General features: G+C 48.4%; 2 protein-coding genes and 1 long non-coding RNA gene across 6 annotated transcripts in view; 2 read left to right on the top strand and 1 right to left on the bottom strand.

The window, feature by feature from the left end:
- Nucleotides 1–27,303, bottom strand: LOC129528013 (uncharacterized). 3 transcript variants are annotated; one of them, XR_008673143.2, is made up of 5 exons: nt 26,846–27,303; nt 17,510–17,646; nt 10,853–12,079; nt 9,908–10,022; nt 1–506 (listed from the first exon to the last, which is right to left on the bottom strand). It is a non-coding gene; the product is annotated as an uncharacterized lncRNA (long non-coding RNA). The 3 variants fall into 3 exon arrangements; XR_010131697.1 differs by having other exon boundaries at nt 10,853–17,646; XR_010131698.1 differs by lacking the exon at nt 1–506 and adding an exon at nt 9,119–9,726 and having other exon boundaries at nt 9,908–17,646.
- ALOX12 (arachidonate 12-lipoxygenase, 12S type) lies at nt 11,116–25,689 on the top strand. The gene is made up of 14 exons (XM_004058441.5): nt 11,116–11,250; nt 11,824–12,025; nt 13,509–13,590; nt 13,709–13,831; nt 13,947–14,050; nt 14,300–14,460; nt 15,330–15,473; nt 16,628–16,837; nt 20,241–20,327; nt 20,827–20,996; nt 21,446–21,567; nt 24,692–24,792; nt 24,901–25,071; nt 25,189–25,689. Exons 1-14 carry the CDS (start codon nt 11,116–11,118, stop codon nt 25,366–25,368), a joined length of 1,992 nt encoding a protein of 663 aa, XP_004058489.3. The 3' UTR covers nt 25,369–25,689.
- The window catches only part of RNASEK (ribonuclease K), a 3,043-nt gene continuing 1,575 nt past the window's right edge, over nt 26,431–27,898 (top strand). The window contains exon 1 of one of the 2 annotated variants that reach the window (XM_019013426.3): nt 26,431–27,700. In XM_019013426.3, coding sequence (XP_018868971.1) covers nt 27,506–27,700 — 195 coding nt within the window. In that variant the 5' untranslated portion in view covers nt 26,431–27,505. The remainder of the gene's footprint in view (nt 27,701–27,898) is intronic. The other variant, XM_055367322.2, reaches the window with a different exon arrangement.

Here is a 27,898-nt window from a genome sequence, read left to right on the forward strand (position 1 = left end):
TGTATGAATCTTAAGAGAGTCAATCTGCATTTTTCAGTTTACAGACACTGGTGGAGAAGACAGTGAAACCAGAGAACTTGACCTTGGAAAATCATTCATTTATGTTAAGAAGTAGATGGCCCATTATTTACAACATACCTTGAAGAGCCATTTTGGTTTTGGAAAGAGAGCTGGCAGAGCAGAGCTCAGAAGGGAGATGAAACAATGAGAGATAAGTTGTTTTACATAATGAAAGAATACAGACTTTCCCCGATTATACCAAACAGAACCAAGATAAAGTAAGATTTTCCACAACAAGGCACTCAGGGATGGCGATGGAGGCGCTGTGGATCAAGTCAGCCAGAGAGAAATTTCTGGGGGTTGGAACGATTACAAAATAACGTTAAGAATATAGCCAGGTGTGATGCCACAACCCTGTGATCCCAGCTACTTGGGAGGCTGAGGCAGGAAGATGGCTTGAGGCCAGGATTTCAAGGCCAGCCTGGGCAACATACGAGATGCTGTCTCTGAAAAAAGAAAGAAAGAAAGAAAAGTATGTTAGGAAGATGATAGATGGCTAATATCAAGCTTTACAGTTGATCCTGTCCTTATATAAAATTCTAATAGTTTGTTTATTATGGATTTCTTCCATTCATTTTGGTGTTTTAAATATTGCATTAAATTGTTATTTATTTTGAGCACTGAGTTTTTGGTGCCCCCTTAAATGTGGCACTCAAGGAAAGTGCCTCGCTGGTTTCACCCTGGTCCCTGCCCTTCTAAACCTTCAGGAAAAGTCTGTGACATGGACCAGCTCTGTGTTAATGATAGCTGCCAAATAGGGATCAGCTTAGGGTGGAACAAAGACACCATCAGCAGCAGGCAAGACATGAAAATTCTCTATCAATCAGTGACAGCGATTTGAACAATGGAGGATTACAAGGTAAACCTTAGAGCAAAGAGAAAAATGACTAGAGCCAGCTCCAGAATAAGTGAATGGAAGACGTTCAGAGATGCCATTCAGTGCGCAGTGTGTGTAGGAGGGCTGTTTTGACATCTTGTTTGCTTAAAATACAAATTGATAACAAATAAGAATGGTGCTTGTGTTCATACCTGCTCCACCACTGATGTCTAGGGAGATAAGAACAAGGAAGGGGCTCCTGTCAGCCTCTGCCAGGCAAAGCCTCGGGGTACCTGTTCCACCACTTGATGTTCTGATGAGTCCAGTGTTTTATTTTTCCAGTGTCAGCAATCGAGCAGTGAGTACTACTAGAGAAATCACACCCTTGACCGGGCACAGTGGCTCATGCCTGTAATCCCAGTACTTTGGGAGGCTGAGGTGGGCAGATCACCTGAGGTCAGGAGTTTGAGACCAGCCTGACCAACATGGGGAAAACCCCATCTCTACTAAAAATACAAAATTAGCCGGGCATGGTGGCACATGCCTATAACCCCAGCTACTCGGGAGGCTGAGGCAGAAGAATCGCTTGAACCCAGGAGGTGGAGGTTGCAGTGAGCTGAGATCGCACCACTACACTCCAGCCTGGGCTCGAAACTCTGTCTCAAAAAAGAAAAAAGAAAGAAAGAAATCACACCCTTGAACAAACAGGTAAATTCATGATCACCAGTTTTCACCTAGTGTCTCAGCCATGGCAAGCATTCCTATCCCAGCCCCTCATTCAGCTCTCTCTCTCATGCCCTCAGAGTCTATTCAAACTTTCTCCACTCTCCTTCTATCTCTGAAATGCCCCTACAACTTCCTTGACCCTCAGAAGCCAGATCCTTGCCAAGCACTTCACAGAGAAAATGCAATTCATCAAATGGGATATTTCCCCACACGTCATTTTCAAGTTGATTTGCTGCCAATTCCATTTGTTTTGCTTTGTTTCCTATTACGAAGGAAGAATTGTCTCTCTTACTTCAGGCCATGTTCCTCTACTTTTTTCCATCATTGCCCCCTTATGGAGCCTTTATGACTTTTTTTTTTTTTTTTTTTTTTTTTTGAGACAGAGTTTCGCTCTTGTTACTTGGGCTGGAGTGCAATGGCACAATCTCAGCTCACTGCAACCTCCGCCTCCCGGGTTCAAGTGATTCTCCTGCCTCAGCCTCCCGAGTAGCTGGGATTACAAGCATGCATCACCACGCCCGACTAATTTTGTATTTTTAGTAGAGACGGGGGTTTCTCCATGTTGGCCAGGCTGGTCTCAAACACCCAACCTCAGGTGATCCGCCCGCCTCAGCCTCCCAAAGTGCTGAGAATTACAGGTGTGAGCCACCACGCCTGGCCCTAAAGCATTTTTTCCTAATTGCTCCCCGCTCCTGCTACTTTGTGAAATTTTAACCCCTTAATATATGTTTGTGTACTCTGACCCTTTCGAGGGCCACGAATCATTGCAACATCTAAGATGTGGTTGCCCACTCTGAGAATGCACGATCTGTCTATGGCTATAGCACCCTGAACACATCCAATCTCATCGGATCTCAGAAGCTAAGCAGGGCCAGGCCTGGTTAGTACTTGGATGGGAAAATGCAGATGTAAGGCCAGTTCCTCCATGCATTCTCCAGATTTTATCTCCTCCCTCGGGATCTTCCCCTCATCACTTACACCCAAGGCCTCCAGCATCTTAACCTGTCCCTCTCACTAGCTCTACTGACTACCCATCTCCAGCTCTGGCCTTCTGTTTGTTACCTTCACAGCCCTATTTCTCAAAAGGCATGCTACACTCCAAAATGCACTCTGCCTCCATCTCTCCACTGAATCTATTCTCTGTAATATCACAAACACACTCTGTGTGCCCACACACACATACTCTTTCACCCAGCATTCCCTCATAAGAGCACATTAGCAGCCCTTGCCTAGGACATAGCAATACTGAATGATGTGTTTCACCAGAACTGTTTGTAATCAGCCAAAGCCTTTTTCCCAACTTTACTGAGGTATGACTGACAAATAAAAGTTGGCTATTTTAGGGTGTATGACGTGACGTTTACTATACGTCTACATTTTGAAATGATTGCCACAATCAAGCTAATTCATATATTTATCACCTCACATAGTTACCTTTTTTCCATTGTGCTGAGAATACTTAGCACATTTCCAGTATGCCATTTGGATATGGTTTTTTTTTGTTTGTCCCCATCAAATGTCATGTTGAAATTTAATCCCCAACTGGTAGCGGTGGCTCATGCCTGTAATCCCAGTACTTTGGGAGGCCAAGGTGGGCAGGTTGCTTGAGTCAAGGCATTAGAGACCAGCCTCGGCAACATGGTGAGACCCTGTCTCTACAAAAAAAAAAAAATTAGCCAGGCACGGTGGCACACACCTGTAGTCCCAGCTACTAGAGAGGCTGAGGTGGGAGGATCGCTTGAGCCCAGGGAAGTCTAGGCTGCAGCGACCTGAGACTGCACCACTGCACTCCAGCCTGGGCAACAGAGTGAGACCCTATCTCAAAAAAAAAAAAAAAAAAAAGAGGAAATGTAATCCCCAGTGTAGCAGTATTGGGAGGTGGGGCCTAGTGAGAGGTGTTTGGGTCATGGGGCTGGACCCATCATGAGTGGCTTGGTGTGCTTCTCACAGTAGTGAGTTCTCACTCTCATGAGCCTGGATTGATTCTCGGGGAAATGAATTCATTCCCATGAGCATGCGTTGTTATAAAGCCAGGGTGCCCCTCGGGTTTGATTCCTCTTCGCAGGTGCTCATTTCCCCTTTGACCTTTTCCACCATGTTTTAACTCATCACAAAAGCCTTCACCGGCCAGGCGCAGTGGCTCATGCCTGTAATCCCAGCACTTTGGGAGGCCGAGGTGGGCGGATCACGAGGTGAAGAGATCGAGACCACCCTGGCCAATATGGTGAAACATGGTATCTACTAAAAATACAAAAATTAGCTGGGCGTAGTGGCACTCGCCTGTAGTCCACCTACTTGGGAGGCTGAGGCAGGAGAATCGCTTGAACCCAGGAGGTGAAGGTTGCAGAGAGCCAAGATGGCACCACTGCACTCCAGCCTGGCGACAGAGCAAGACTCCATCTCAAAAAAAAAAAAAGACAGAAAGTGAGACAGCCTTATTACTGATAGGGAGAAAGTTTTAGTGGTCCGGATAGAAGATTAAACCATCCACAACATTCCCTTAAACCAAGCCTAATCCAGAACAAGGCTCGAACTTTCTTCAAATCTGTTAAGGGTGAGAGAGATAAGGAAGCTGCAGGAAGCTAGCAGAGTTGGCTCATGAGGTTTAAGGAAAGTCGCCATCTCCATAACATAAAAGTGCAAGGTGAAGCAGCAAGTGCTGATGGAGAAGCTGCAGCAAGTTATCCAGAAGATCCAGCTAAGATCACTGAAGAAGGTGGCAACACTAAACAACGGATTTTCATTGCAGTTTAAAGTCTTATACTGGAGGAAGATACCATCTAGGACTTTCATAGCTGGAGAGGAGAAGTCAATACCTGCCTTCAAAACTTCAAAGGAAGGCTGGACGCAGTGGCTCACACCTGTAATCCCAGCACTTTGGGAGGCTGAGGCAGGTGGATCACAAGGTCAAGAGTTCGAGACCAGCCTGGCCAACATGGTGAAACCCCATCTCTACTAAAAATACAAAAATTAGTTAGGCATGGTGGCACATGCCTGTAGTCCCAGCTGCTCGGGGGGCTGAGGCAGGAGAATCACTTGAACCTGGGAGGCGGAGGTTGCAGTCAGCCAAAATCGTGCCACTGCACTCCAGCCTGGGTGACAAAGCGAGACTCTGTCTCAAAAACAACACAAAAAAAACTTCAAAGGGCAAGCTGACTCTCATGAGAAGCTAATGCAGCTGGTGACTTTAAGCTGAAGCCAGTGCCCATTTATCATTCTGAAAAGCCTAGGGCCCTTGAGAATTTGGCTAAATCTACTCTGCCGGTGTCTTTACATGGAACAACAAAGCCTGGATGACACATCTGCTTACATCATGATTTACTAAATATTTTAAACCCACTGTTCATACCTACTGCTCACAAAAACATTCCTTTCAAAAATGACTGTTCATGGAGAATGCACCTGGTCACCCAAGAGCTCTGATGGAGATGTACAGGGAGATTAATGCTGTTTTCGTGACTGCTAACACATCATTCACTCTGCAGCCCAAGGATCAGGAGTAATTTTGACCTTTCACTGTAATTATTTTAAAAAACAGGGCCAAGGCAGGTGTATCACCTGAGGTCAGGAGTTAGAAACCAGCCTGGCCATCATGGTGAAACCCCGTCTCTACTAAAAATACAAAAATTAGCTGGGCGTGATGGCAGGCGCCTGTAATCCCAGCTACTGGGGAGGCTGAGGCAGGAGAATCACTTGACCCCAGGAGGAGGAGGTTGCAGTGAGCCGAGATCACACCATTGCACTCCAGCCTGAGCAACAGAGCAAGACTCTGTCTAAATAAATAAATAAATAAATAAAAATAAACAGGGGCCCAGACATGGTGGCTCATTCCTGTAATCCCAGTGCTTTAGGAGGTCAAGGCAGGAGGATCACTTGAGCCCAGGTATTCAAAACAAGCTGAATAACATAATAACATAGTGCAACCTCATCTCTCTACAAAAAATTTAAAAATTAGCCAATGCAGTGGTGTGCACCTGCAGTCCTAGCTACTCACAAGGCTGAGCCAGGAGGCCCACTCGAACCAAGGAGCTCAGGGTTGCAGTGAGCTATGATCACACCACTGTACTCTAGCCTGGGCAACAGAGACTCTGGCTCTAAAATTTAAAATAATAATAATAATAAAGTAACAAAGAAACAAATACATTTCATAAGGCTATATAGCTGCCATAGATAGATCTGGGCAAAATGAACTGAAAACCTTCTAGAAAGGAGTCACCATTTAGATGCCATTAAGAAAATTCATGATTGAGGCCAGGCACTGTGGCTCATGCCTGTAATCCTAGCACTTTGGGAGGCTGAGGCAGGCGGATCACCTGAGGTCAAGAGTTCAAGACCAGCTTGGCCAACATGGTGAAACCCTGTCTTTTTTTTTCCTGAGACAGAGTCTCACTGAGTGGCCCAGTCTGGAGTGTAGTGGCATGATCTCGGCTCACTGCAACTTCCACTCCCAGGTTAAAGCAATTCTCCTGCCTCAGCCTCCCAAGTAGCTGGGATTACAGGCACCCACCACCACACCCAGCTAATTTTTGTATTTTTTAGTAGAGACAGGGTTTCACCACGTTGGCTTGGCTGGTCTTGAACTCCTGATCTCACATGATCCGCCTGCGTCAGCCTCCCAAAGTGCTGGGATTACAGGTGTGAGCCACCGCACCTGGCCTGAAACCCATCTCTACTAAAAATACAAAAATTAGCCAGGCGTGGTGGTGGGCACCTGTAATTCCAACTATTCGGGAGGCTGAGGCAGGAGAATTGCTTGAACCCGGGAGGTGGAGGTTGCGGTGAGCAGAGATTGTGCCACTGTACTCCAGCCTGGGCAACAAGAGTGAGACTCAGTCTCAGAAAAAAGAAAAAGAAAAAAGAAAATTCATGATTCAATGGAGGAAGCCAAAATATCAACATAACAGGAGTTTGGAAGAAGTTGATTCCAACCCTTATGGATGACTATGAGGGGTTCAAGACTTCTTGGAGGAACTAACTGCAGATGTGGTAGAAATTGAAAGAGAACTAGAATTAGAAGTGGAGCCTGGGACGGGCACGGTGGCTCACGCCTGTAATCCCAGTACTTTGGGAGGCCGAGGAGGGCGGATTACCTGAGGTCAGGAGTTCGAGACCAGCCTGGCCAACAAGACGAAACCCCATCTCTACTAAAAGTATAAAAATTAGCCAGGCATGGTGGCGGGTGCCTGTAATCCCAGCTACTCAGGAGGCTGAGGCAGGAGAATCACTTGAACCTGGGAGGTAGAGATTGCAGTGAGCCAAGATCATGATTCTGTCTCAAAAAAAAAAAAAAAACAACACACACAGAAGGTAAATTGTTCTGCAAAGAGAGGTAATGGGAATGTGGGAGTTGGCTTGGCTACTGGCACAGACAGCAGGGAATCGGGAGTTTGAAAGAAGATTTACATTTGGCATACACGTGTGCCCACGTGGCCTTTCCTACTGCAAAGGGTGCTGACAAAATCAAGCCCCTGATCCTTCCTGTGGCATACATAAGAACAAAATGGTAGTTGTTAGGGACAAATCAAAATTTAAAAATAAAATGGCCAGGTGCGGTGGCTCACCCCTGTAATCCCAGCACTTTGGGAAGGAGGCCAAGGCCAGCGGATCACTTGAGCCCAAGAGTTTGAGACCAGCTTGGGCAACATATCAAAACCCCATCTCTACAAAAAATACAAAAATTAGTCGGGCATGTTGGCACGGGCCTGTAGTCCCAGCTACTGGGGAGGCTGAGGCAGTATAATCAATCACCTGAACCTGGGAGATCAAGGCTGCAGTGAGCCGTGATGGCGCCTTTGCACTCCAGTCTGGGTGACAGAGTGAGATCCTGTCTCAAAACAAAACAAAAAAAAGGCTACTAGTCAGTTTGGGCTACTATAACAAAACACTGGCCAGGCGTGGTGGCTCACGCCTGTAATCTCAGAACTTTGGGAGGCCAAGGGGGGTGGGAATCTCCTGAGGTCAGGAGTTCGAGACCAGCCTGGCCAACATGGTAAAACCCCATCTCTACCAAAAATACAAAAATTAGCCAGGCATGGTGGTGCGTGCCTGTAATCCCAGCCACTCAGGAGACTGAGACAGGAGAATCGCTTGAACCTAGGATGTGGAGATTGCAGTGAGCCAAGGTAGTGCCATTGCACTCCCGTCTAGGCAACAGAGCAAGACTCTATCTCAAAAAAAAAAAAAAATTAAAGGCTTAGTTCTCCATGTTGAAAGTAAGGGAAGAGACTTCTCCACCCTCTCTTTTCTTAGAAAATTTGCTTTAGAAAACTTGTAAAAAAAATTTTTTTTTTTGAGACAAAGTCTCACTCTTGTTGCCCAGGCTGGAGTACAGTGGCACAATCTCGGCTCACCACAACCTCCGCCTCCCGGGTTCAAGCAATTCTCCTGCCTCAGCCTCCCGAGTAGGTGGGATTACAGGCATCCTCTACCATGCCTGGCCAATTTTTTGTATTTTTAGTAGAGATGGGGTTTCTCCATGTTGGCCAGACTGGTCTCAAACTCCTGACCTCAGGTGATCCACCCACCTCGGCCTCCCAAAGTGCTGGGATTACAGGCGTGAGCCACCGCACCCAGCCAGAAAACTTGTAAGTTATTTTCTGTGTCTTCAAAACGTGTATAAATATTTTTAGAAGCCACACAGCCTCTTGCCAGCTTTACTACCCAGGGATGTCTTTCACAAAGACCCAGGAGCCATCTCCTTGAAATGTAAACACCAAGAAAGATGGAGCCTTCATTTCCCAGTTTCTGTGGGAGGGTAGGACTAACTCAGATGGACACTTTGCTTGAGCTGCAAAACTATCTGCTGTCATAAAAATCTGAAAAGCTGGCTGGGCACGGTGGCTCACGCCTGTAATCCCAGCACTTTGGGAAGCCGAGGTGGGTGGATCATCTGAGGTCAGGAGTTTAAGACCAGCCTGGCCAACATGGCAAAACCTCATCTCTACTAAAAATACAAAAACTAGCCAGGCTTGGTGGTGCACACCTGTAATCCTAGCTACTCAGGAAGCTGAGGCAAGAGAATCGCTTGAACCTGGGAGGTGGAGTTTGCAGTGAGCCAAGATCACGCCACTGCACTCCAGCCTGGGCAACAGAGCAAGACTCTACCTCAAAAAAAAAAAAAACAGAAGTTTTTCTTCTGATTAAGCCAATTAGCTAACATAGATGGTCATCACAATTGCCAGGTGTCTCTAGACTGCGCTATATGTGACAAATGGTGCTATCGAGTCCTCCTAAGGATTATTTATAGTTTATCTTGAGAACACATAAGGCCAGGCGCAGTGGCTCACGCCTATAATCCCAGCACTTTGGGAGGCCGAGGTGGGCAGATCACTTGAGGTCAGGAGTTCGAGAACACATATGTAATGGGCTGTATCTGCTTGGCTAGATAAAAGTGAGACTTCCTTCTGTCTTTGCAGTCTCTTAGCAAACTGCCTGTGATGTGCATCACATTCTGGTTTAATGCTTATTCAATAATAAAACTGTTTTCTTTCTTCACTACTTTCATGGAGAGGTTTTTTCTGGGTTGGGAGAAAATTTTGCTTCTAATTATATTCTCCCAACATAGCGCATGTGCTTAAAAGGGAAACAAAAGCAGGAGGGGGAAGGGTCTAGAGTGATAAGAGCTCTAGTGAGAGGCTAGGCCTAGAGAGGGACATGGAGAAATAGCATGTGGAGAGGAACGGTAGAGGAGCAACGCTAACATTCAGTTGTAAATAATACAATCATAGCAGCTAATACATAGAGGGACTACACGCCAAGCACTGTTCTCACTGTTTAGCCATATTCACTCATTTAGCATGCGCAGTAGCTTGAATCTGTTTTTTCAATTATTCATTCCCTCTCTCTGCACGTGGCCGTAGAGTACACTAGAGTGGGCAGAAAATGAGTCACAAAACAGCAGAGAAACAGTGCTTTTGGAAGTAGGTATGAGACAAACTCTTTTCTAGGCAAAAGTAACCCACGAAAATGTGTGTGGAAAGGCCAGATCCTATTAGGCAGGATGGGAATTTGAGCCATTTTATTTGGATATTACAGAATAGGGTGACCCCAGAAAACTGGAAGAACTGGGGACCAGCAAATGGCCGACCTGCAGTCCTAAGCAGAGGATGTAGGCCAGAGTGGACCTAGAAGATAAGAAAGGGAATTGAATCCAGTAAGGGACAGACACTTTTTTTTTTTTTTTTTTTTGAGATAGAGTCTGATCTGGAGGCTGGAAGGCGGGGCTAAAACTCCCACTCACTTACCTCTACCAACAACTAGGCCACCAAGTCATTTCTGAGGACTAGCTCAAGAAAGCAAATTTACCTTACACTGGCCGAGCCCAGGCCACCAGATGCATCCACGGAGAGCCAAATGCATATAATCACTTGGATCAAGATCTAGACAGGGACGCGTGCAGCAGGCTTCATCTGACTGATTCCTGCACGGGAGAGAAAGCCTAAGCTCCGAATCATCCTTCAATGTTTACAAAGGCCCTAAATAGCAGTGGGCTAATTGCTGTTCCTGGATTTCCAGGAGACCTGAGACCCATGAAGGAGCAGGAAAGAGCTTGGGGATAAAAAATTAATCTGGAACCTACTGGAGCGGAAGGGGCTGCACTCACCTGGAAAAGACAAAGTTCTTGGGAACTGGCCACGTAGGCCAGGTCCCTAAGCAATTCCATCCCGCACCCTAACACCCCGACTGGTGTTCCTGGGTCCCTAACATTGTCTGTACCCGCTTCGGAGGTTGGACAAAATGAGTTTTTCACTGCCCTGCCTCAGGCCTCTCTCAAAGGTCTGGCCCATGATATTTGGTGTACATTGGGACCCCAGCGCCCAGATATTTGAAACGGGGTGGGGAGCGGGTGTTGAGGTGCTACATTTCCAGGTTCTAGGTACCCTGGGGAACCCCTGGTCGTTGACGGAAGTACAGCGTTCAAGGGCGGTAGAGCTCAGGTACTGGAGGACACACGGGCCGCGCCGGGTCTAGCCGCGGGACATCCCCAGACCCCAGCACGGCCTCCCAGGCCGACCTTCCAGAAGCCGGCCCACCGCCTTCCCCGGGTCCCAGCCCAGAAAAGCGGAGACCTTCCCCTCCGTTTGGAAGATGGACTCATCCCCTACTTCCTCCTGGCTCCCCAGAAGACCTGGAGACCTCGGGAAGTGTTCTCATCCATGTTCGCTCCAACCCGGGGGCTCAGGCCCACCTCGGTCCCGCCTTCCCGGGAGGTCCAGGAAGGTCCCGCCGCACCCACCCCGTTGGCCTCACCCTGGCTCGGGCCCCTTTATCATCCTGCAGCTACGCTCCGACCAGGAGGCACAGCCAGTCCCCGCAGCCGGCTCTACCGCTCTGCTCGCAGGTTTGGGCTAGTCTGGGGCGGGGACTTGGGAGCGCCTAAAACTTGCGAGGAGGGCGGGGCCGCAGACCGGTCCTTTAAAGGTTGGAAGTGGCCCCGAGGCGCCGGCAGCCCTGGGCGGTCCCGGGAATCGCACAGGACCCGGCTCCCCTCGCCTAAGCTGCTGGGGGGCGCCATGGGCCGCTACCGCATCCGCGTGGCCACCGGGGCTTGGCTCTTCTCCGGGTCGTACAACCGCGTGCAGCTTTGGCTGGTCGGGGCGCGCGGGGAGGCGGAGCTGGAGCTGCAGCTGCGGCCGGCGCGGGGCGAGGTCAGCGCGGGGAGGGAGGGGAGCTGGGGCAGCGGGGACCCCGGGCCCAGGCCCGGGCCGAGCTGGGCTCGCGGCGGGAGGGCGGGAGGCTGGGGGCGAGGTGACAGCGCGACCTCGCGGACTGGGACTTCCACGAAGTTGGGACGAGGTGGGCAAGATCAGGGACAGGGTCCGCAGCTGGGATCCCGGGCTGGGCTCAACCCCATCTCCCTTTCCCGCCCCTGGTCCCGGCAGCCCCCAGCTCCTTCTCCCAGTGACCCAGAGCCAATGTAAGTATGAGGCCAGAGATCAGACGTGAAGCTCCTCCAAGCACCGGCGCGGGGAGAGCTCAGTTAATGGGACCCACGTGGGCGATGCTGCTCCAGCATCAGCTCCAGGCGCTGCGGGCCCTCGTCCTCCACCCGACTCCGGGCGTCTGAGACCCAAAGAGCAGGTTGTGCGGGGGCGGGAACGAGGCGATGCTGTCTTTGGAGGCCATGAGAAACTGAGGTTGCACAGGAGCGCGGCTCTGTCCTCGAAACGGCCTCAGTCGGGCCCCTCCTACTAAGTCTGGCCTGGGTCCGGCCTGCACAGGAGGAGGAGTTTGATCATGACGTTGCAGAGGACTTGGGGCTCCTGCAGTTCGTGAGGCTGCGCAAGCACCACTGGCTGGTGGACGACGCGTGGTTCTGCGACCGCATCACGGTGCAGGGCCCTGGAGCCTGCGCGGAGGTGGCCTTCCCGTGCTACCGCTGGGTGCAGGGCGAGGACATCCTGAGCCTGCCCGAGGGCACCGGTGAGCAGGCGGCGTCGGGGAAGGAGGCACAAGGTCCCGGGAACTGCTGCGGGGCTAGGAGGACAGAGTTAAGGACGGTCGGAGCAGACTTAGAGGATGTATGGGCCCAGGGCAGGTGAAACGTAGGGATCCCAGGGTGCTGGACAGAAAACGGGAAGGAGTTATGAATTCCCAAAGTTTTACACAGGCTAAGAGAGGCTGCGTGTGAGGCTGGAGGCAGGGAGTAAGTGATCTGGAGATCCCATCTTCCAAGAAGGCAAAGACAGAAAGTGGGAGTTGCAGCGATCCAGGAAAACAGAGAAGCAAAGTGAAAATAGGAAGGAGATGTAAAGGTGACTCAGAAGTCAGGTGAGGGGACCACATGGAACAGGAGGGGGTGGGTGACCCGTGAGAGCAGACAGCTAAGGGAAGCAAACATAGGATGCTGGAGAGCTGGTTTGGTTGGAATAACACGGAAGACACCCGTGAAAGACAAGAAGCACACTGGCCCACAGGAGACGAGGAGGAATGAGGATGGCAAATAGTGAATTTTTTTTTTTTTTTTTTTTTTTTTGAGATGGAGTCTTGCTCTGTTGCTCAGGCTGGAGTGCAGTGGCGCGATCTTAGCTCACTGCAACCTCCACCTCCTGGGTTCACGCCATTCTCCTGCCTCAGCCTCCTGAGTAGCTGGGACTACAGGCACCCCCCACCACGCCCGGCTAATTTTTTATATTTTTTTTAGTAGAGATGGAGTTTCACCGTATTAGCCAGGATGGTCTCGATCTCCTGACCTCGTGATCTGCCCTCCTTGGCCTCTCAAAGTGCTGGGATTACAGGCTTGAGCCACCACGCCCGGCCCAAATAGTGAATTTTTAACCATGGGTAACGAGTAAAAGAGAGATGAATCCAGAGATGAGTGAGGGCAGTAGGGATGGAACATCAAATCTATGACTTTGAGACAGGTGAGTGTAAATGCAGAAAAGACCCACAATAAGTCCATAGATACAGATTATGATAGTAAATCCAGAAAGATGAGGTTTAAAAAAAAAGCAAACGTAGAATCTTTTGAGGACAGGTGAAGGTGTGGCAGGTGAGGTTTAAGATGTGAAATTAATCAAAGCAATCTGTAGTAGACAGTAGGTGTAGGTGTATAGGTGACTAAGATTTCATCACCTTAATTAAGGTGATTTTTTTCTAACCATAGATATTGATGAAGTAAGGCCAGGTAGGGGAAGATGAGTGAAGGAGCAAGAAATGGTGGCAAACAGGAGGTTTTTATCTACAGGCAAAGGATGAGGGCTGAAATAAGAGAAAGCAGGAGTGCAAAGTTGGCAAAGACGGGATAAACGTGTCTGGTGGATAATCAAATGAGGCAAAGCCAGAGATAAAAGCAACAGTGCATGGCTGAAAACATGGAATACGGCTAACCACAGGGAGATGAGGACAACAGGCGGGCATAGGACCAGACAGAGCCGTGAGGCCAATTGTCCTGATGTCTCCCCAGCCCGCCTGCCAGGAGACAATGCTTTGGACGTGTTCCAGAAGCATCGAGAGAAGGAACTGAAAGACAGACAGCAGATCTACTGGTGACCACCCGCCCCTTAAACTAACCCCGCCACCACTGTCCCACCCCTTCCCTGCCCCTGCCCCTGCCCCCATCACTGACCATGATATCCTTCCTGAAGCTTTGTCCCCAACTCCTAGCTGGGCCACCTGGAAGGAAGGGTTACCCCTGACCATCGCTGCAGACCGTAAGGATGATCTACCTCCAAATATGAGATTCCATGAGGAGAAGAGGCTGGACTTTGAATCGACACTGAAGGCAGGGTGAGAAAAAGGCTAGACCTCGGAGTGAAATAAGGGCTGGGAGGGCCAAGAATGATGGTAGATGGTGAGGGACTGAGGGATCAGCTGATGAGTTAAGCCTCAATACCTGTCCTAGGGCTCTGGAGATGGCCCTCAAACGTGTTTACACCCTCCTGAGCTCCTGGAACTGCCTAGAAGACTTTGATCAGATCTTCTGGGGCCAGAAGAGTGCCCTGGCTGGTCAGTGGTTCCCCCAGGTCTCCATAATCCCTTAATGGCCCCTCTGGATGACTCATCACACTAGACAGTCCCCCGTAACTCTTTGCAAGAAGAGACCTTATCATATCTGGTCAACTCAGAGAGGCCTTGAGAATGAAAACGCAGAAGCTGGGTTCAGGGTGGGTTATATACCTGAACCCCTGGGGTAGATTTTGGAGAAGGGATATGCAGGCTGTGGTACATATATCCTCCTTTCACCGCCCACCAAAGAGAAGGTTCGCCAGTGCTGGCAGGATGATGAGTTGTTCGGCTACCAGTTCCTCAATGGTGCCAACCCCATGCTGTTGAGACGCTCGACCTCTCTGCCCTCCAGGCTAGTGCTGCCCTCGGGGATGGAAGAGCTTCGTGCTCAACTGGAGAAAGAACTTCAGGTACCTCTCCTTCCCCTGCCTGGCACTGTTCTCTCCTTAGTAGTGTGGTGAGAAAGGACAGAGAGAATCCAAACTGAGTCAGAGGAAGGCTGCAGTATTGCGTTGCCCCTTGGTGCAGTCCTGTGCTGGAAAAATACAGAAATAAAATATGTAGGGGAAGAAACTATGAGGAGCTCCCAGCAGGAAGGGGAAAATAGAATGGATCCCCAGCACACAGAGAGGGGCTAGAGATGTTAGCAGGAACAGTGACACTGCCTGGCCACAGTGTTCTGGACTCCAGTGTTCACGGGCAGGGAGAAAAGTGAGGAAGTGCCATCAGGTGGGGAGAATCGGGGAGGCTTTCTAGAAAAAGAGAGCGGGGTTTGGAAGCAATGGACTGTACTGAGGACAAGCCTAGGCAAAATGTGTGCGTATGCATGTGTGTGCTGTATCGGTGGCAGGGGTAGCTAGGGGAAGCTCTCTGGAATACTTGGCAGAGGACGTGAGATTTGAATAGGGAATGAAAGAGCATTTGCTGAGCTGATAGGAGCCAAAACCAGAGCGCAGACCATTCGGGAATGATCAGAAAGGGGCCTGGCCATTTGACAGGTGGTCAGTTTACAATGCCTGTGATGCCAACTGGATTGAGCAGGCCTGGTTCCAAACCCAGATCTGCCACCACATCCACGCACAAGACATCTACCCTCACCAGACTGTTTCTTCACTTTAAGATGAGAGGAACTGGACCAGGGGCTCTAGTTCTCCCAACAGGACTCCGGTACTGACGCAGGAGAATGGCAAGAAGCTAGACTAAATCTCTTGCCCTTTGCCCTGGCCCCCTGGGGGTAGACTTTGAACTCTAAAAACGGATACATCCCTCCTGTCCCCAGAATGGTTCCCTGTTTGAAGCTGACTTCATCCTTCTGGATGGAATTCCAGCCAACGTGATCCGAGGAGAGAAGCAATACCTGGCTGCCCCCCTCGTTATGCTGAAGATGGAGCCCAATGGGAAGCTGCAGCCCATGGTCATCCAGGTAAGGGCCCCAGACCTCTCCCACAATGTTGCACTCTGTTCACCTCAACCTCTGCTCCCAGGGACCCAGCCCCCAGCTCTTGGCTCCCAAACCCCATCCTCACTCAGTGAGACTTGTCTTCATGTCACTATTTGCCTGTACCCTCGTCTCCCCTGCCTTATCCAACTAGAATTACTTTTTCAAGAGTCAAAATGGCCTCTTGGAGTTCTCATCCTGTATCCAATGGTCCTCACACTTCAGTGTGCATCAGAATCACCTGAAGTGCCTGTTGAAATGCAGATTTCTGGATCCCATGACCAGACTTTCTGATTCAGTATGTCTGGGGTGGGAACTAAGAGTTTGCGTTTTTATAAGTTCCAAAGTGATGCTGACACTACCAGTTCAGGACTACACTTTCAGAATCACTATCTCATCTCTCAGTGGCCTCTGGCTCTGAACCCTCACCATCTCTTGAATATCTTTTCTCGCAATTTCTTTTTTTTTTTGAGACAGAATCTCACTCTGTCACTCAGGCTGGAATACAGTTGTGCGATCTTGGCTCACTGCAACCTGCGCCTCCTGGGTTCAAGCAATTCTCCCACCTCAGTCCCTCCAGTAGCTGGGACCACAGGCATGTGCCACCATGTGGGCCTGGCTAATTTTTGTATTTTTTGTAGAGATGGGGTTTCGCCATATTGCCCAGGCTGGTCTTGAACTTCTGGGCTCAAGTAATCTGCCTGCCTCGGCCTCCCAAAGTGCTGGCATTACAGGTGTGAGCCACCGCACCTGGCCTTCTCTCACTATTCTTAACTTGTCACTTGTCACTTGTCACTTGTCTCTCAGTTCAGGTGACAAGAACTGTCAATAATCTTACACCTCCTACTTCTCCTTCACATTCCACCACCATCTGAGCGCCGACCCCAAAGCAGCAGGTTTCTCCCACACCACTATTAGGGCCTCCTTCTGGACCCCCTTCTTCCAGTCCCTCCTGCCTTCCACCTGACATCAGGGCACTCCAGCTAGCGAGCGGCAGGCTGGGAGGGTTCACAGTCCTCCTGCTAGACTATAACCTCCTAGAAGGCAATAATCTTACTTAGTCATCTCTGTTTCCCGCAAGAATGCTGACTATAATGTCATATACGGAATGGGAGTTCAATAATTTCTCTTTCTCCCAGATTCAGCCTCCCAACCCCAGCTCTCCAACCCCAACACTGTTCCTGCCCTCAGACCCCCCACTTGCCTGGCTCCTGGCAAAGTCCTGGGTCCGAAATTCAGATTTCCAACTGCACGAGATCCAGTATCACTTGCTGAACACCCATCTGGTGGCTGAGGTCATCGCTGTCGCCACCATGCGGTGCCTCCCAGGACTGCACCCCATCTTCAAGGTACTTATTAATCTATTAAATCACATATCCCTCAGACCCCAGAGAGAGGAACAGCCCCATATCAAAAGATATTGCAGCAGCAAAAACTCTTTGTAGCAATTTGTGAGTGAAGAGGAGACTGTCTCATTATCTTGAGATGTTGATTTTAATTAAGTTTATTAAGTTTAGTCACTTAACATTATATAGGAATCCTCTGAAATTCTCAGAGATCTGACAGTCTAGCAGTGCGCTCACAGTAGGGCTTGAACACTGCTAGTAAAACAAAAGCCATATTCCTACCTTAGATCTAGTATTTAGCCAGAAAAACAAGTGATGCCCATAAGAACCAACCAGAGAACAGTATCTGGTACTAGAGTTTGAAATCACAAGGGACAGCCTATAACAGTCTAGTATTGATGAAGAATGTTTCTCCCCAATTGAGGAGTCAGCTAAGTAGAAACAGACCAAAAGGCAAGGAAGAACAGCCAGCAAGCCGCTCATACCTGCCCAACAGTAAGGTGGATAGAGATGTACGTTAGCATGGTAATGACAGGAATGAAAAGGAAAGAATCTAAAACGTAGTGAAGGGAGGAAATGGTAGCTGCAGCGTGCCTGGGTGCAAGAGAGAGAAAAGCCAGAAGTCCAAGCTTCTGCCACACCTGTAAGTCCCTGGGGCAGGTGTGTTATACTGACCTAGAAATACTGTGGTTTTAAGAGCTGGGTGTGGTGGTTCACGCCTGTAATCCCAGTGCTTTGGGTGGCCAAAGCAGTATGATTGCTTAAGACCAGGAGTTCAAGACCAGCCTGGGCAACACAGCAAGTCCCGGTCTCTAAATAAAAAGAAAGAAAGAAAGAAATACTGTAATTTTACAAAACAGTGAGTTCCATATATATTGCTGGGAGAAGGCAAAATAAGACCTGTGCTTGCTTAAGAAAATGTTCTTAAAATCTTGATGATACTTTATATACAGGGAACTTGGCAGAGGGAGCACAAAAACGATACAAGCTTACAAACCAGAGTAATTGTCAGAAACAGTAAAGTTAGAAGAAACCAGAGTCGGCAAAAATGAGGTGTTTGGTTTTAGGTACATGGAGTTTGATGTATTGGCAAGATATGCAAGTAAGTCCTGGGTAAAAACAACCAAATTGTGTTTCAGCTGGGGGCCTCCACCAAGACCCCCCAAGCCTGGCCAGTTTAGCTGTGCCGCCTCTGGAATTTTCCCCTTCGGTAACATAGACAAGATGGAGACCAGTCTGATGAATGGAATCTTGGATTTCATTCATCTCATGCTGTCTCCTGCTTCCCCATCCTCTGCTCCACACGAACAAGTGAAGCCTCTATTCACACTTACAATTCCTTTTCCTAGTTCAGTCCTCTCCGTGTCTCCACTCACCACAGTAATGCCATGCCCCAGCGGACAGCCGACTTGCTGGCAGATGCACACAAGGGTCAAGCCTGCAGATGTCTTAACAGTGGCCTATGCAGGCTCTGACTTTGGATTGCTGGGGTCTTAGTCCTGAACCCCGGCCTCAATAATTTCCAGATGTCCTCACATGTTCCATCGTGAGGTTATTAAAAGGTTAAAATGACTTAATGGTGTGACACAAGCTAAATGCTACAAAAAACATTAGTTCTTGCAAATTTTTTTTTTCAGAGACAAGTTCTCACTCTGTCACCCAGGCTGGAGTCCAGTGGCGTAATCATAACTCACTGCAGCTTCAAACTCCTGGGCTGAAGCGATCCTCTAACCTCAGCCTTCAGAGTAGCTGGGACTACAGGTGTGCACCACCATGCCTGGCTAATTTTTTTTATTTTTTGTAGAGACAGGGTTTCGCTATGTGGCCCAAGCTAGTTTCAAATTCCTGGGCTCAAGCGATCCTCCTGCCTCAGCCTCCCAAGTAACCTGGATTGCAGGCACACGCCGCCACACCCAGCTAGTTCTTGCAATTATTATTATTAGGGACTGTTTATCCTTAGGCATCCTTTCTCCTCATGTGGACTTTGGCCTTCCCGTGACATTCGGCATCTTTCATGAATCTTCTGAAAAGCTTCAGGTTAATGTGAGCTGCTTTGGTATCTTAACACCAAAGGTGTCACTGGGGTCATTGCCAGTGTCCAGCATCAACAATTCAGACAAGCACCAAAACTGCTTGAAACCTGCATATTAACTATGTGGAAAGGAAGACAAACAGTCTAAGAGAAAAAGAAACGCATGTAAGGACCATGCCTTTTTTTAATAGCTAAGGAAAATATTTTAATATTTTTAATTTTAAATTAAAATTTTAATTTAGTATTAAAATTAAAATTTTAATTTTAATTTTAAATAAATATTTAATTAAAATTTAAATAAATTTAAATTTTAAATAATTTTAAATAAATTTAAATTTAAAATTTAAATAAATTTAATTTTAAATATTTAATTAAAATTTTAATTTTAATATTAAATTAATTTAATTTAATATTAATTTAACTTAATTTAATTAATTTAATATTAAATTAAATTTTAATATTTTTAATTTTAATATTAATTTAATTTAATTTTAATTAATTTAATTTAATTTTAATTTTAATTGCTTTAATATTAAATTAAATTTTAATATTTTTATTTTAATATTAAATTAAATTTTAATTTAATATTAATTATTTAATATTAAATTAATTTAAATTAATATTAAATTTTAATAGCTAAGGAAAATATTTTAATATTTTTAATTTTAATATTAAAAAAAGACCATGGCCTTTTTTCAATAGCTAAGGAAAAGCAGGAGAAGAGGGGCCCAACAGTGCTTAAGTAGGGGTGGAGAAAGATTTGCTTAAACAGGTAGCTGAATACAGCTCTTCTAGTTCTGACAGAAAGTATTCTCCCCATCCATCCCCTAAAGAAACCCCCAACTGTGAAACAACTAAAAGATGGAGATGCAGCTTTGATCATAAGCAGAGAGGCTAGTTTAAGAGGATGTGAATGACAGAGGAGGTAGCAAAGAAAATCAGAAGGGGCTGATTCATAAGGCACCTATACTCAAGGTGGAAACAATGAAGCAGACAGCTACTATTCCAGGACTCTTGTGTGTAATAGACACTCTGCAACATCACTTAGGTGAGCATCACCACAGCCCCTGAGATAAGAGAGTCTATTGCTGCCCCCTGTTGACAAATGAAGAGATTGCAGATTAAAAGGTTATTAACTTGGCCAAGTCTCAAAATGAGGAGTAAAGTGTAGGTTAAAATCCTGGTCAGTCTGGCTCCAGGGCCCAACTCACAGGGAAGTTGGAGAGCACAAGAGTGAGTGATCAGAGCAGCAGGAGATCAGCCTGTCAAGGAAAGCATCAAGAGGAGAAGGCGCCATGCTGGGTGCCAGGCCCCACCAGGAAGGACCCAAGCATGGCCTCCACCAGTCACGCCCTCCAATCTCCTCCTCTCCAGTTCCTGATCCCCCATATCCGCTACACCATGGAAATCAACACCCGGGCCCGGACCCAACTCATCTCAGATGGAGGAATTTTTGATAAGGTGAGGAGGGTACAGGGCATGGGACTGCCTCATCCATCTCTCCATGAGCTGCCACTTTCAGGATCCAAGATCAACTATGTGTGAATGTCCTCACTCTTAACCTATGAACCTGTCCCTTTTATACCCATGTCTTTTTTTTTTAGACAGAGTCTAGCTCTGTCGCCCAGGTTGGAGTGCAGTGGCGCCATCTCGGCTCACTGCCATCTCCGCCTCCTGGGTTCAAGCGATTCTCCTGCCTCAGCCTCCCGAGTAGCTGGGATTACAGGCGCCTGCCACCATGCCCAGCTAATTTTTATATTTTTAGTAGAGATGGGGTTTCACTGTGTTGGCCAGATTGGTCTCGAACTCCTGACCTCATGATCCACCCACCTCAGCCTCCCAAAGTGCTGTATATCCATGTCTTAATATCTGAAAATCCCACATTTGCCCCAGTTTATGGAAGATGTGTTGGTTCTCCAGCCCTGTTTCCCCCTCTAAGACCTGTGATCTCCTGTCCCAGGCAGTGAGCACAGGTGGAGGGGGCCATGTACAGTTGCTCCGTCGGGCGGCAGCTCAGCTGACCTACTGCTCCCTCTGTCCTCCTGACGACCTGGCTGACCGGGGCCTGCTGGGACTCCCAGGTGCTCTCTATGCCCGTGATGCTTTGCGGCTCTGGGAGATCATTGCCAGGTGAGTAAGGAGGAGCTGAGAAATGAGGGGGGTGGGGGCTCTGGCCTGAGGCCAGCATGGGGCAAAAGCAAGAAGGTCCAGAAAGGAGAAGCAGAGAACTCAATCCTGGGGAGAGATGAGGAAAAGTGAGGACACAGTGGGTGGCTCTGAAAATGAGGAGACTGGGATGAGGCAGAGAGAGGAGGTGAGGGGAGCTGTGGGGGGAGACTGGGGGAGGTGTCTGGAAAAATCAGGATTTTCTGAGGATGTATGACCGCAACCGTGCGAATTCCTAGAACTAAGGACCCACATCTTCCATGAGATGCTGGTGTGTTTAGAGGGCTGAGGATGTCCCAAAGGCGAGGTGTCTTCCCAGATACTGTGGAAGCATTGGGCAGATGCCACAGAAAGAGGAATAGAGGTCAGAGGCGGGGGCCTTCTGCCCTCAAGTGCCTTTTCCCCCTGGGCAGGTATGTGGAGGGGATCGTCCACCTCTTCTACCAAAGGGATGACGTAGTGAAGGGGGACCCTGAGCTGCAGGCCTGGTGTCAGGAGATCACAGAGGTGGGGCTGTGCCAGGCCCAGGACCGAGGTAAGATCCATTCTAGAGACAGAAGAAGCTCCTGGGAGACTCTGCCAGGGCGCCTTCCCAGCCCTGCCCTTCTGGGGACAGGACCCCAGCCTCTCATCACACCTCCCTTCCTCCCTCCACACGGGAAAGCATGTGTATCCCATTCCCACCTCCTCAGACTCAGGACAATTCTAGAGACCCAAGGACTATCCTCCTCAGAGACCCTGGCCATCAACCCCTAGTCCCACTACACCCCAGTCACAGATGCCCCTGAACTGCCATATCCTGGGGCCCCCCAGGCCATAGCCACAGCTGGGAGGGGTCTGCACAGTCCCTGCTGGGCTCATATTCTCTCCTGATGGTTCCGTTTTCCTAACTGAGGATGTAAATGGGAAGATTTTCCCTCCAAAGCCCATAAGGACCCACCCTGGCTTTCCCTCCCTCTCTTCCTGCCTGCCACTGTGCAGCACGCCCAGAGGGTCCAGGAATACTGCACGCTTGCTACAGTGCAAGGTCAGCTCTTGATGCAAGCTCAATCCTATACATGCTTTGCCTCAAACCCAAACTCAGCACCCTGATCCTTGGGGCTCAGGTTTCTTTGGCTAATCCAACTCTTCCACCCTAACCACCCCTTGGCCAAAATCTAGCCACTACCTTCAGTCAACTCTCACTCCCCACATTTGAACCTCTGAGGAAGAAAAAGCCTTTGCTAATCACACAGGCACCAGCCTGGACTGCTGTCACTCATCCTTCGGCCCCTCCCCCTCACACTTCAGATCTAGGCCGTGAATACCATCCTCTGCCTCTGTGAGACAACTACAGACATTTACTGGGGAGCCCTTATGGCGAATCCTGGGAATGTGGCAAACCTCCTTACCCTGGAGGGAGCCTCTCCCTGGGGAATCTGCACCACCCTACCCTTCCAGGACCAAACTCTCTCTAGTTCTTCTCAGTACAGTCCCTTAGGCTCCTAGCAGTTTGGGCTACTACAACAAAACACTAGCTGGGCACAGTGGCTCACGCCTGTAATCCCAGCACTTTGGGAGGCTGAGGTGGGTGGATCACGAGGTCAGGAGTTCGAGACCAGCCTGGCCAACATAGTGAAACCCCTGTCTCTACTAGAAATACAAAAATTAGCCAGGCATAGTGGCACGCACCTGTAATCCCAGCTACTCGGGAGGCTGAGGCAGGAGAATCACTTGAACTTGGGAGGCGGAGGTTGCAGTGAGCTGAGATCACGCCATTGCACTCTAGCCTGGGCAACAGAGCGAAACTCCGTCTCAAAAAAAAAAAAAAAAAAACCACACACCATAGACTGGGTGGCTTATAAACAACAGAAATGTATTCCTCACAGTTCTGGAGGCTGGAAGTTCAAGATCAGGTTCTGGTGAGACCCCTCTTCCAGGCTGCCCACAGCCGATTTCTCCCTGTATCCTCACACAGCAGAAAGATAGCAAGCTAGCACTCTGTCCTCTGCTCATAAAGGTACCAAACCCATTCAGGAGGGCTGCACCCTCACACCCTGATTATCGTGTGGGGCTCCACCTCCAAATACCATCACAACAGGATTAGATTTCAATATAAAAATTTTTCGGAGCCAAAGACATTCAGTTCATGACACATGTTAACTTTAACCTCCACTAACCGCCCTCCCCCTTGTTCTCTTTCAGTTCTCATAGCTCACTTTTGTCTAGTTTTCCCAACAGACATTTTAGAGGCTAAAATTAAAAATGCCATGGGATTAGCAGTCAGGAACCTGAGTTCAAGGTCAGCCTCTGCCTTTTCCCAACTATGCAGTCCTGACAGTTTATTCTCTATGGGCTTTGATTTTCTTACCTATAAAATGAGAGTAATTACATTTATTCCACTTAACTGATAAGATCGGGTCTCCCAGCACTTTAGGAGGCCAAGGTGGGCAGATCACCTGAGGCCAGGAGTTCCAGACCAGCCTAGCCAACACGGTGAAACTCCATCTCTACTAAAAATACAAAAATTAGCTGGGCATGGTGGTGGGAGCCTGTAATCCCAGCTACTTGGGAGGCTGAGGCAGGAGAATCACTTGAACCTGAGAGGCGGAGGTTACAATGAGCCGAGATTGTGCCACTGCACTCCAGCCTGGGCAACAGAGCAAGACTCCGTCTCAAAAAAAAAAAAAAAGATTATCGGGTCTCTGAGCCCCCATATCCACTGTAAAATGAGTGGACTGAGATAACCTTTGTGGGAGCCCCTCTCAGCTGTGACACTGGAAATCCATGACTTATTCCCCACGTTATAACGCAGACACTTGTAATTCTGTCTGGGAATAGGATTACGCATTCCTAAATTATTTATTTATTTTTTAATTTTTAAATAGAGACAGGCTCTTGCTCTGTCACCTGACTACCAGCAATCCTCCTGCCTTGGCCTCCCAAAGTGCTGGGATTACAGGCATGAGTCACCAACCACGAATCCCTCAATTGTTTTTTTTTTTTTTTTTGAGACAGAGTCTCATTGTGTTGCCCAGTCTGGAGTGCAGTGGCGGGATCTCAGCTCGCTGCAAGCTCCGCCTCCCGGGTTCACGCCATTCTCCTGCCTCAGCCTCCCGAGTACCTGGGACTACAGGTGCCCGCCATCACACTTGGCTAACTTTTCGTATTTTTAGTAGAGACGGGGTTTCACCGTGTTAGCCAGGATGGTCTCGATCTCCTGACCTCGTGATCTGCCCATCTTGGCCGCCCCAAGTGCTGGGATTACAGGCGTGAGCCACCGCACCTGGCCGCATCCCTCAATTCTTAACCACTTTTTGAGGCAAGGGATATTTGGTCACTCAGAACTTTTCAGCCCCCAATCCTTCCATAACAATAATTATTACTTACTTATTGAGCATTTATTACAGACCAGGTGATTTTGATACATCATCTCATTTATAATGTAGGTATCGTCCATGTTTTACAGGTGAAAAAAACTGAGGTTCAAATAGGTTAAGCTGGCCTATAGTAACTAAGCGTAAGTGACTGAGCCAGGACTTAAACGCATGTCTGATGCAAATACGTCTAAATAAAATAAACAAATTCATCAATTCTAAAATATGGGCATCCCAAAACAACAGCCTTTGTTCCTCTCCTCTTATGCTGTAGCTTCTAACTGCTATTCCTTTCCTGCCCAGGTTTCCCTGTCTCCTTTCAGTCCCAGAGTCAACTCTGCCATTTCCTCACCATGTGCATCTTCACGTGCACTGCCCAGCATGCCGCCATCAACCAGGGCCAGGTATGGACAGCTGAAAGCCCAGGTCCCTGAAGGCAAGGTGACCTGAGGGAGAGATGGGAGTTCAAACCCTAAGTACCGGGGTTCTAGGGTTACAGTTTCTTCCTCCAGCTGGACTGGTATGCCTGGGTCCCTAATGCTCCATGCACAATGCGGATGCCCCCACCCACCACCAAGGAAGATGTGACCATGGCCACAGTGATGGGGTCACTACCTGATGTCCGGCAGGCCTGTCTTCAAATGGCCATCTCATGGCATCTGAGTCGCCGCCAGCCAGACATGGTGAGAGGGGACTCTCGGGAGAGGGAAATGACAGTTGGAAAGGAAACATCAGAGTGAGGGGCTGGGCTCTAGATGCGTTTGTCTTTAGAAACTGACTAATCCTTTGTTCTGTCTCAGGTGCCTCTGGGGCATCACAAAGAAAAATATTTCTCAGGCCCCAAGCCCAAAGCTGTGCTAAACCAATTCCGAACAGATTTGGAAAAGCTGGAAAAGGAGATTACAGCCCGGAATGAGCAACTTGACTGGCCCTATGAATATCTGAAGCCCAGCTGCATAGAGAACAGTGTCACCATCTGAGCCCTAGAGTGACTCTACCTGCAAGATTCCACATCAGCTTTAGGACTGACATTTCTATCTTGAATTTCATGCTTTCCTAAAGTCTCTGCTGCTAAGGCTGTATTTCCTCCCCCAGTTAAACCCCCTACATTAGTATCCCACTAGCCCAGGGGAGCAGTAAACTTTCTCTGCAAAGACTAGATCCTTTTTTACGCTTTGCAGACCGCATAGTCACTGTCTCAACTACTCAGCTCTCCTGCTGCAGCATGAAGGCAGCCACAGACAACATGGAAATGAGTGTGACTATGTTCCAATAAAACTTTATGGACACTGAGATATGAATGTTACCTCACAAAGTAGTCTTCTTTTGGTTTATTCAACCATTTAAAATGCAAAAAAAAATCCACAAACAAATGTGCTTTGTTTGAGACATGCACAGCCAAGCTACAGACTGGATTTGGCCCTTGAACCCTGCACTAGCCTGAGGCCCTGACCCTACTTCCAAAACATCCAAGATCATGGAGCAGGGGGATTTCTTAGAAAAATCAGCTTACCTCAGCTAACTCTCCATTCCCAGGAACTAACCTTCATGCCTGGTGGCCAATGTACAAATTCCTGACTCAGTTCTTTGGCAATTTCCTTCCACCCATATTTCTCCTATTCACCCATGTACCCCAAAAGTCCCTGAATAAGAATGATGTTTTTGGGGCAGAATACAAACCACTGCCCCAAAATGGCTTCTTTCTCCAAACAGTCCCAGATGACAGGCACATAATTCATGTCTCAAGGCTACTTTTCCAGCCCCTTTAATACTCTGGGATCTATGTGTTTCCCACATTCCAAGTCATCTTTCACAAGCCTTTTAAGAACAACATGCACAAAATAAATGGACAAGAACTACAAAGTTATTCTAGCCAATGATAGTGTTTATTTGTTAGGTCCTGGGGTCTCAAGGTCAAATGATCCCTCTCAATTATTCTGAGGTCACTGTCCTCACTAGAGTGGGTACAACTTGCTCAGTGCAAAATTGTGTTCTTCAAACATCCCTATTTCTTTTCTTTCTTTTTTTTTTTTTTTAGAAGTAGTCTCTATCGCCCAGGCTGGAATGCAGTGGCGCCATCTCAGCTCACTGCAACCTTCGCCTCCCGGGTTCAAGCGATTATCCCGCCTCACCATCCCGAGTGGCTGGGATCACAAGCTCATGCCACCACATCCAGCTAATTTTTGTAATTTTTAGTAGAGACAGGGTTTCGCCATGTTGACCTGGCTGGTCTCGAACTCCCGACCTCAGGTGATCCGCCCGCCTCGACATTCCTATTTCTAAATAATTATTACAGATCTGTCACTCACCAGTTAAACATACAAACGGCTTTTTTGGAGGGGATGACCTATTTATATTTTTAAATCTTATATCCTACCTTATTCAAACGTCCTATCAGTTTTCCTAGTTTAGAGAAGCAACGTGACATTTTCGTGTACATTTAACAGGACTGCTTACCTTCACAACCTGCTCAGTCGGCTTTCCCTGGACTTCTCCTAACCGCCCATTTTTCCTGGATTTGGCATCGAGAGTTACAGTATTTCACGTGTGATGATAAAATGTTACTTAGGAGAAACAGTTCCAATACCAAGAAACTTCAGCAATTTTAAAGCATTTTAAAGCCACAAAACCATGCCTGATCCCCAAAAGGGGGTCCTAACTCATTTACACTGTCAGAATCTCAATTTTAAAAGGGAGGAGTAGAGAAGAGATAGAAACGCTCTCTGTTGGTGAAAATCTGTCTTACCATTTCCCCAACACAGGAGAGACTAAGGAATTTCAGGTAAAAATCAGATGGTTCCAATCCTCCGATACTAAGAGCCCATCGCCCCAGTTCCCAGGAGTTCCGCCAATTAGACTTTTTCCCCCATGGCCTCGCTAAGGCTAGTTCCTCGTCACGTGACGTGACAGACTTGGTCACGTGACATGCCAGCTCCTTCCATTCCCGTGTGCGGGGGGAGGGGGACCAACAAACCGGAGGCCCTCGCTCTTCCAATACTCACGCCCTAGCTACAGAGGTCAAGGAAGGTTTCCCCAGGAGCAGTTTTGGTTTCAGACAGCGCCGTCTCCCGCGAAAGTCCTGAGAGGAGCCCAGCCTTTTCCGCCTGCCGTCCCCGGATGGGATGGTTGAGGCCGGGGCCACGCCCCCTCTGCCCGCCTGCGAGGGCATCCTGGGCTTTCTCCCACCGCTTTCCGAGCCCGCTTGCACCTCGGCGATCCCCGACTCCCTTCTTTATGGCGTCGCTCCTGTGCTGTGGGCCGAAGCTGGCCGCCTGCGGCATCGTCCTCAGCGCCTGGGGAGTGATCATGTTGGTGAGGGGACTCCCCGGCAAGGATCGGAGAGGGCCTGAGGGGCTCCGGGCTGGGAGGGCTGGGAGGCGAGGAAACTCTGGGCCGCAGGCAGGCCGGAGGGGCCGGGGATCTACAGGCCCCGGAGAAGGAGACAGACTGAAATTGAAAAATGGGAACTGTTCGAGACCAGCCTGACCAACATGGTGAAACCCCGTCTCT

The sequence above is a fragment of the Gorilla gorilla genome, chromosome 19, assembly GCF_029281585.2.
Source record: "Gorilla gorilla gorilla isolate KB3781 chromosome 19, NHGRI_mGorGor1-v2.1_pri, whole genome shotgun sequence".
NCBI lineage: Eukaryota > Metazoa > Chordata > Mammalia > Primates > Hominidae > Gorilla > Gorilla gorilla.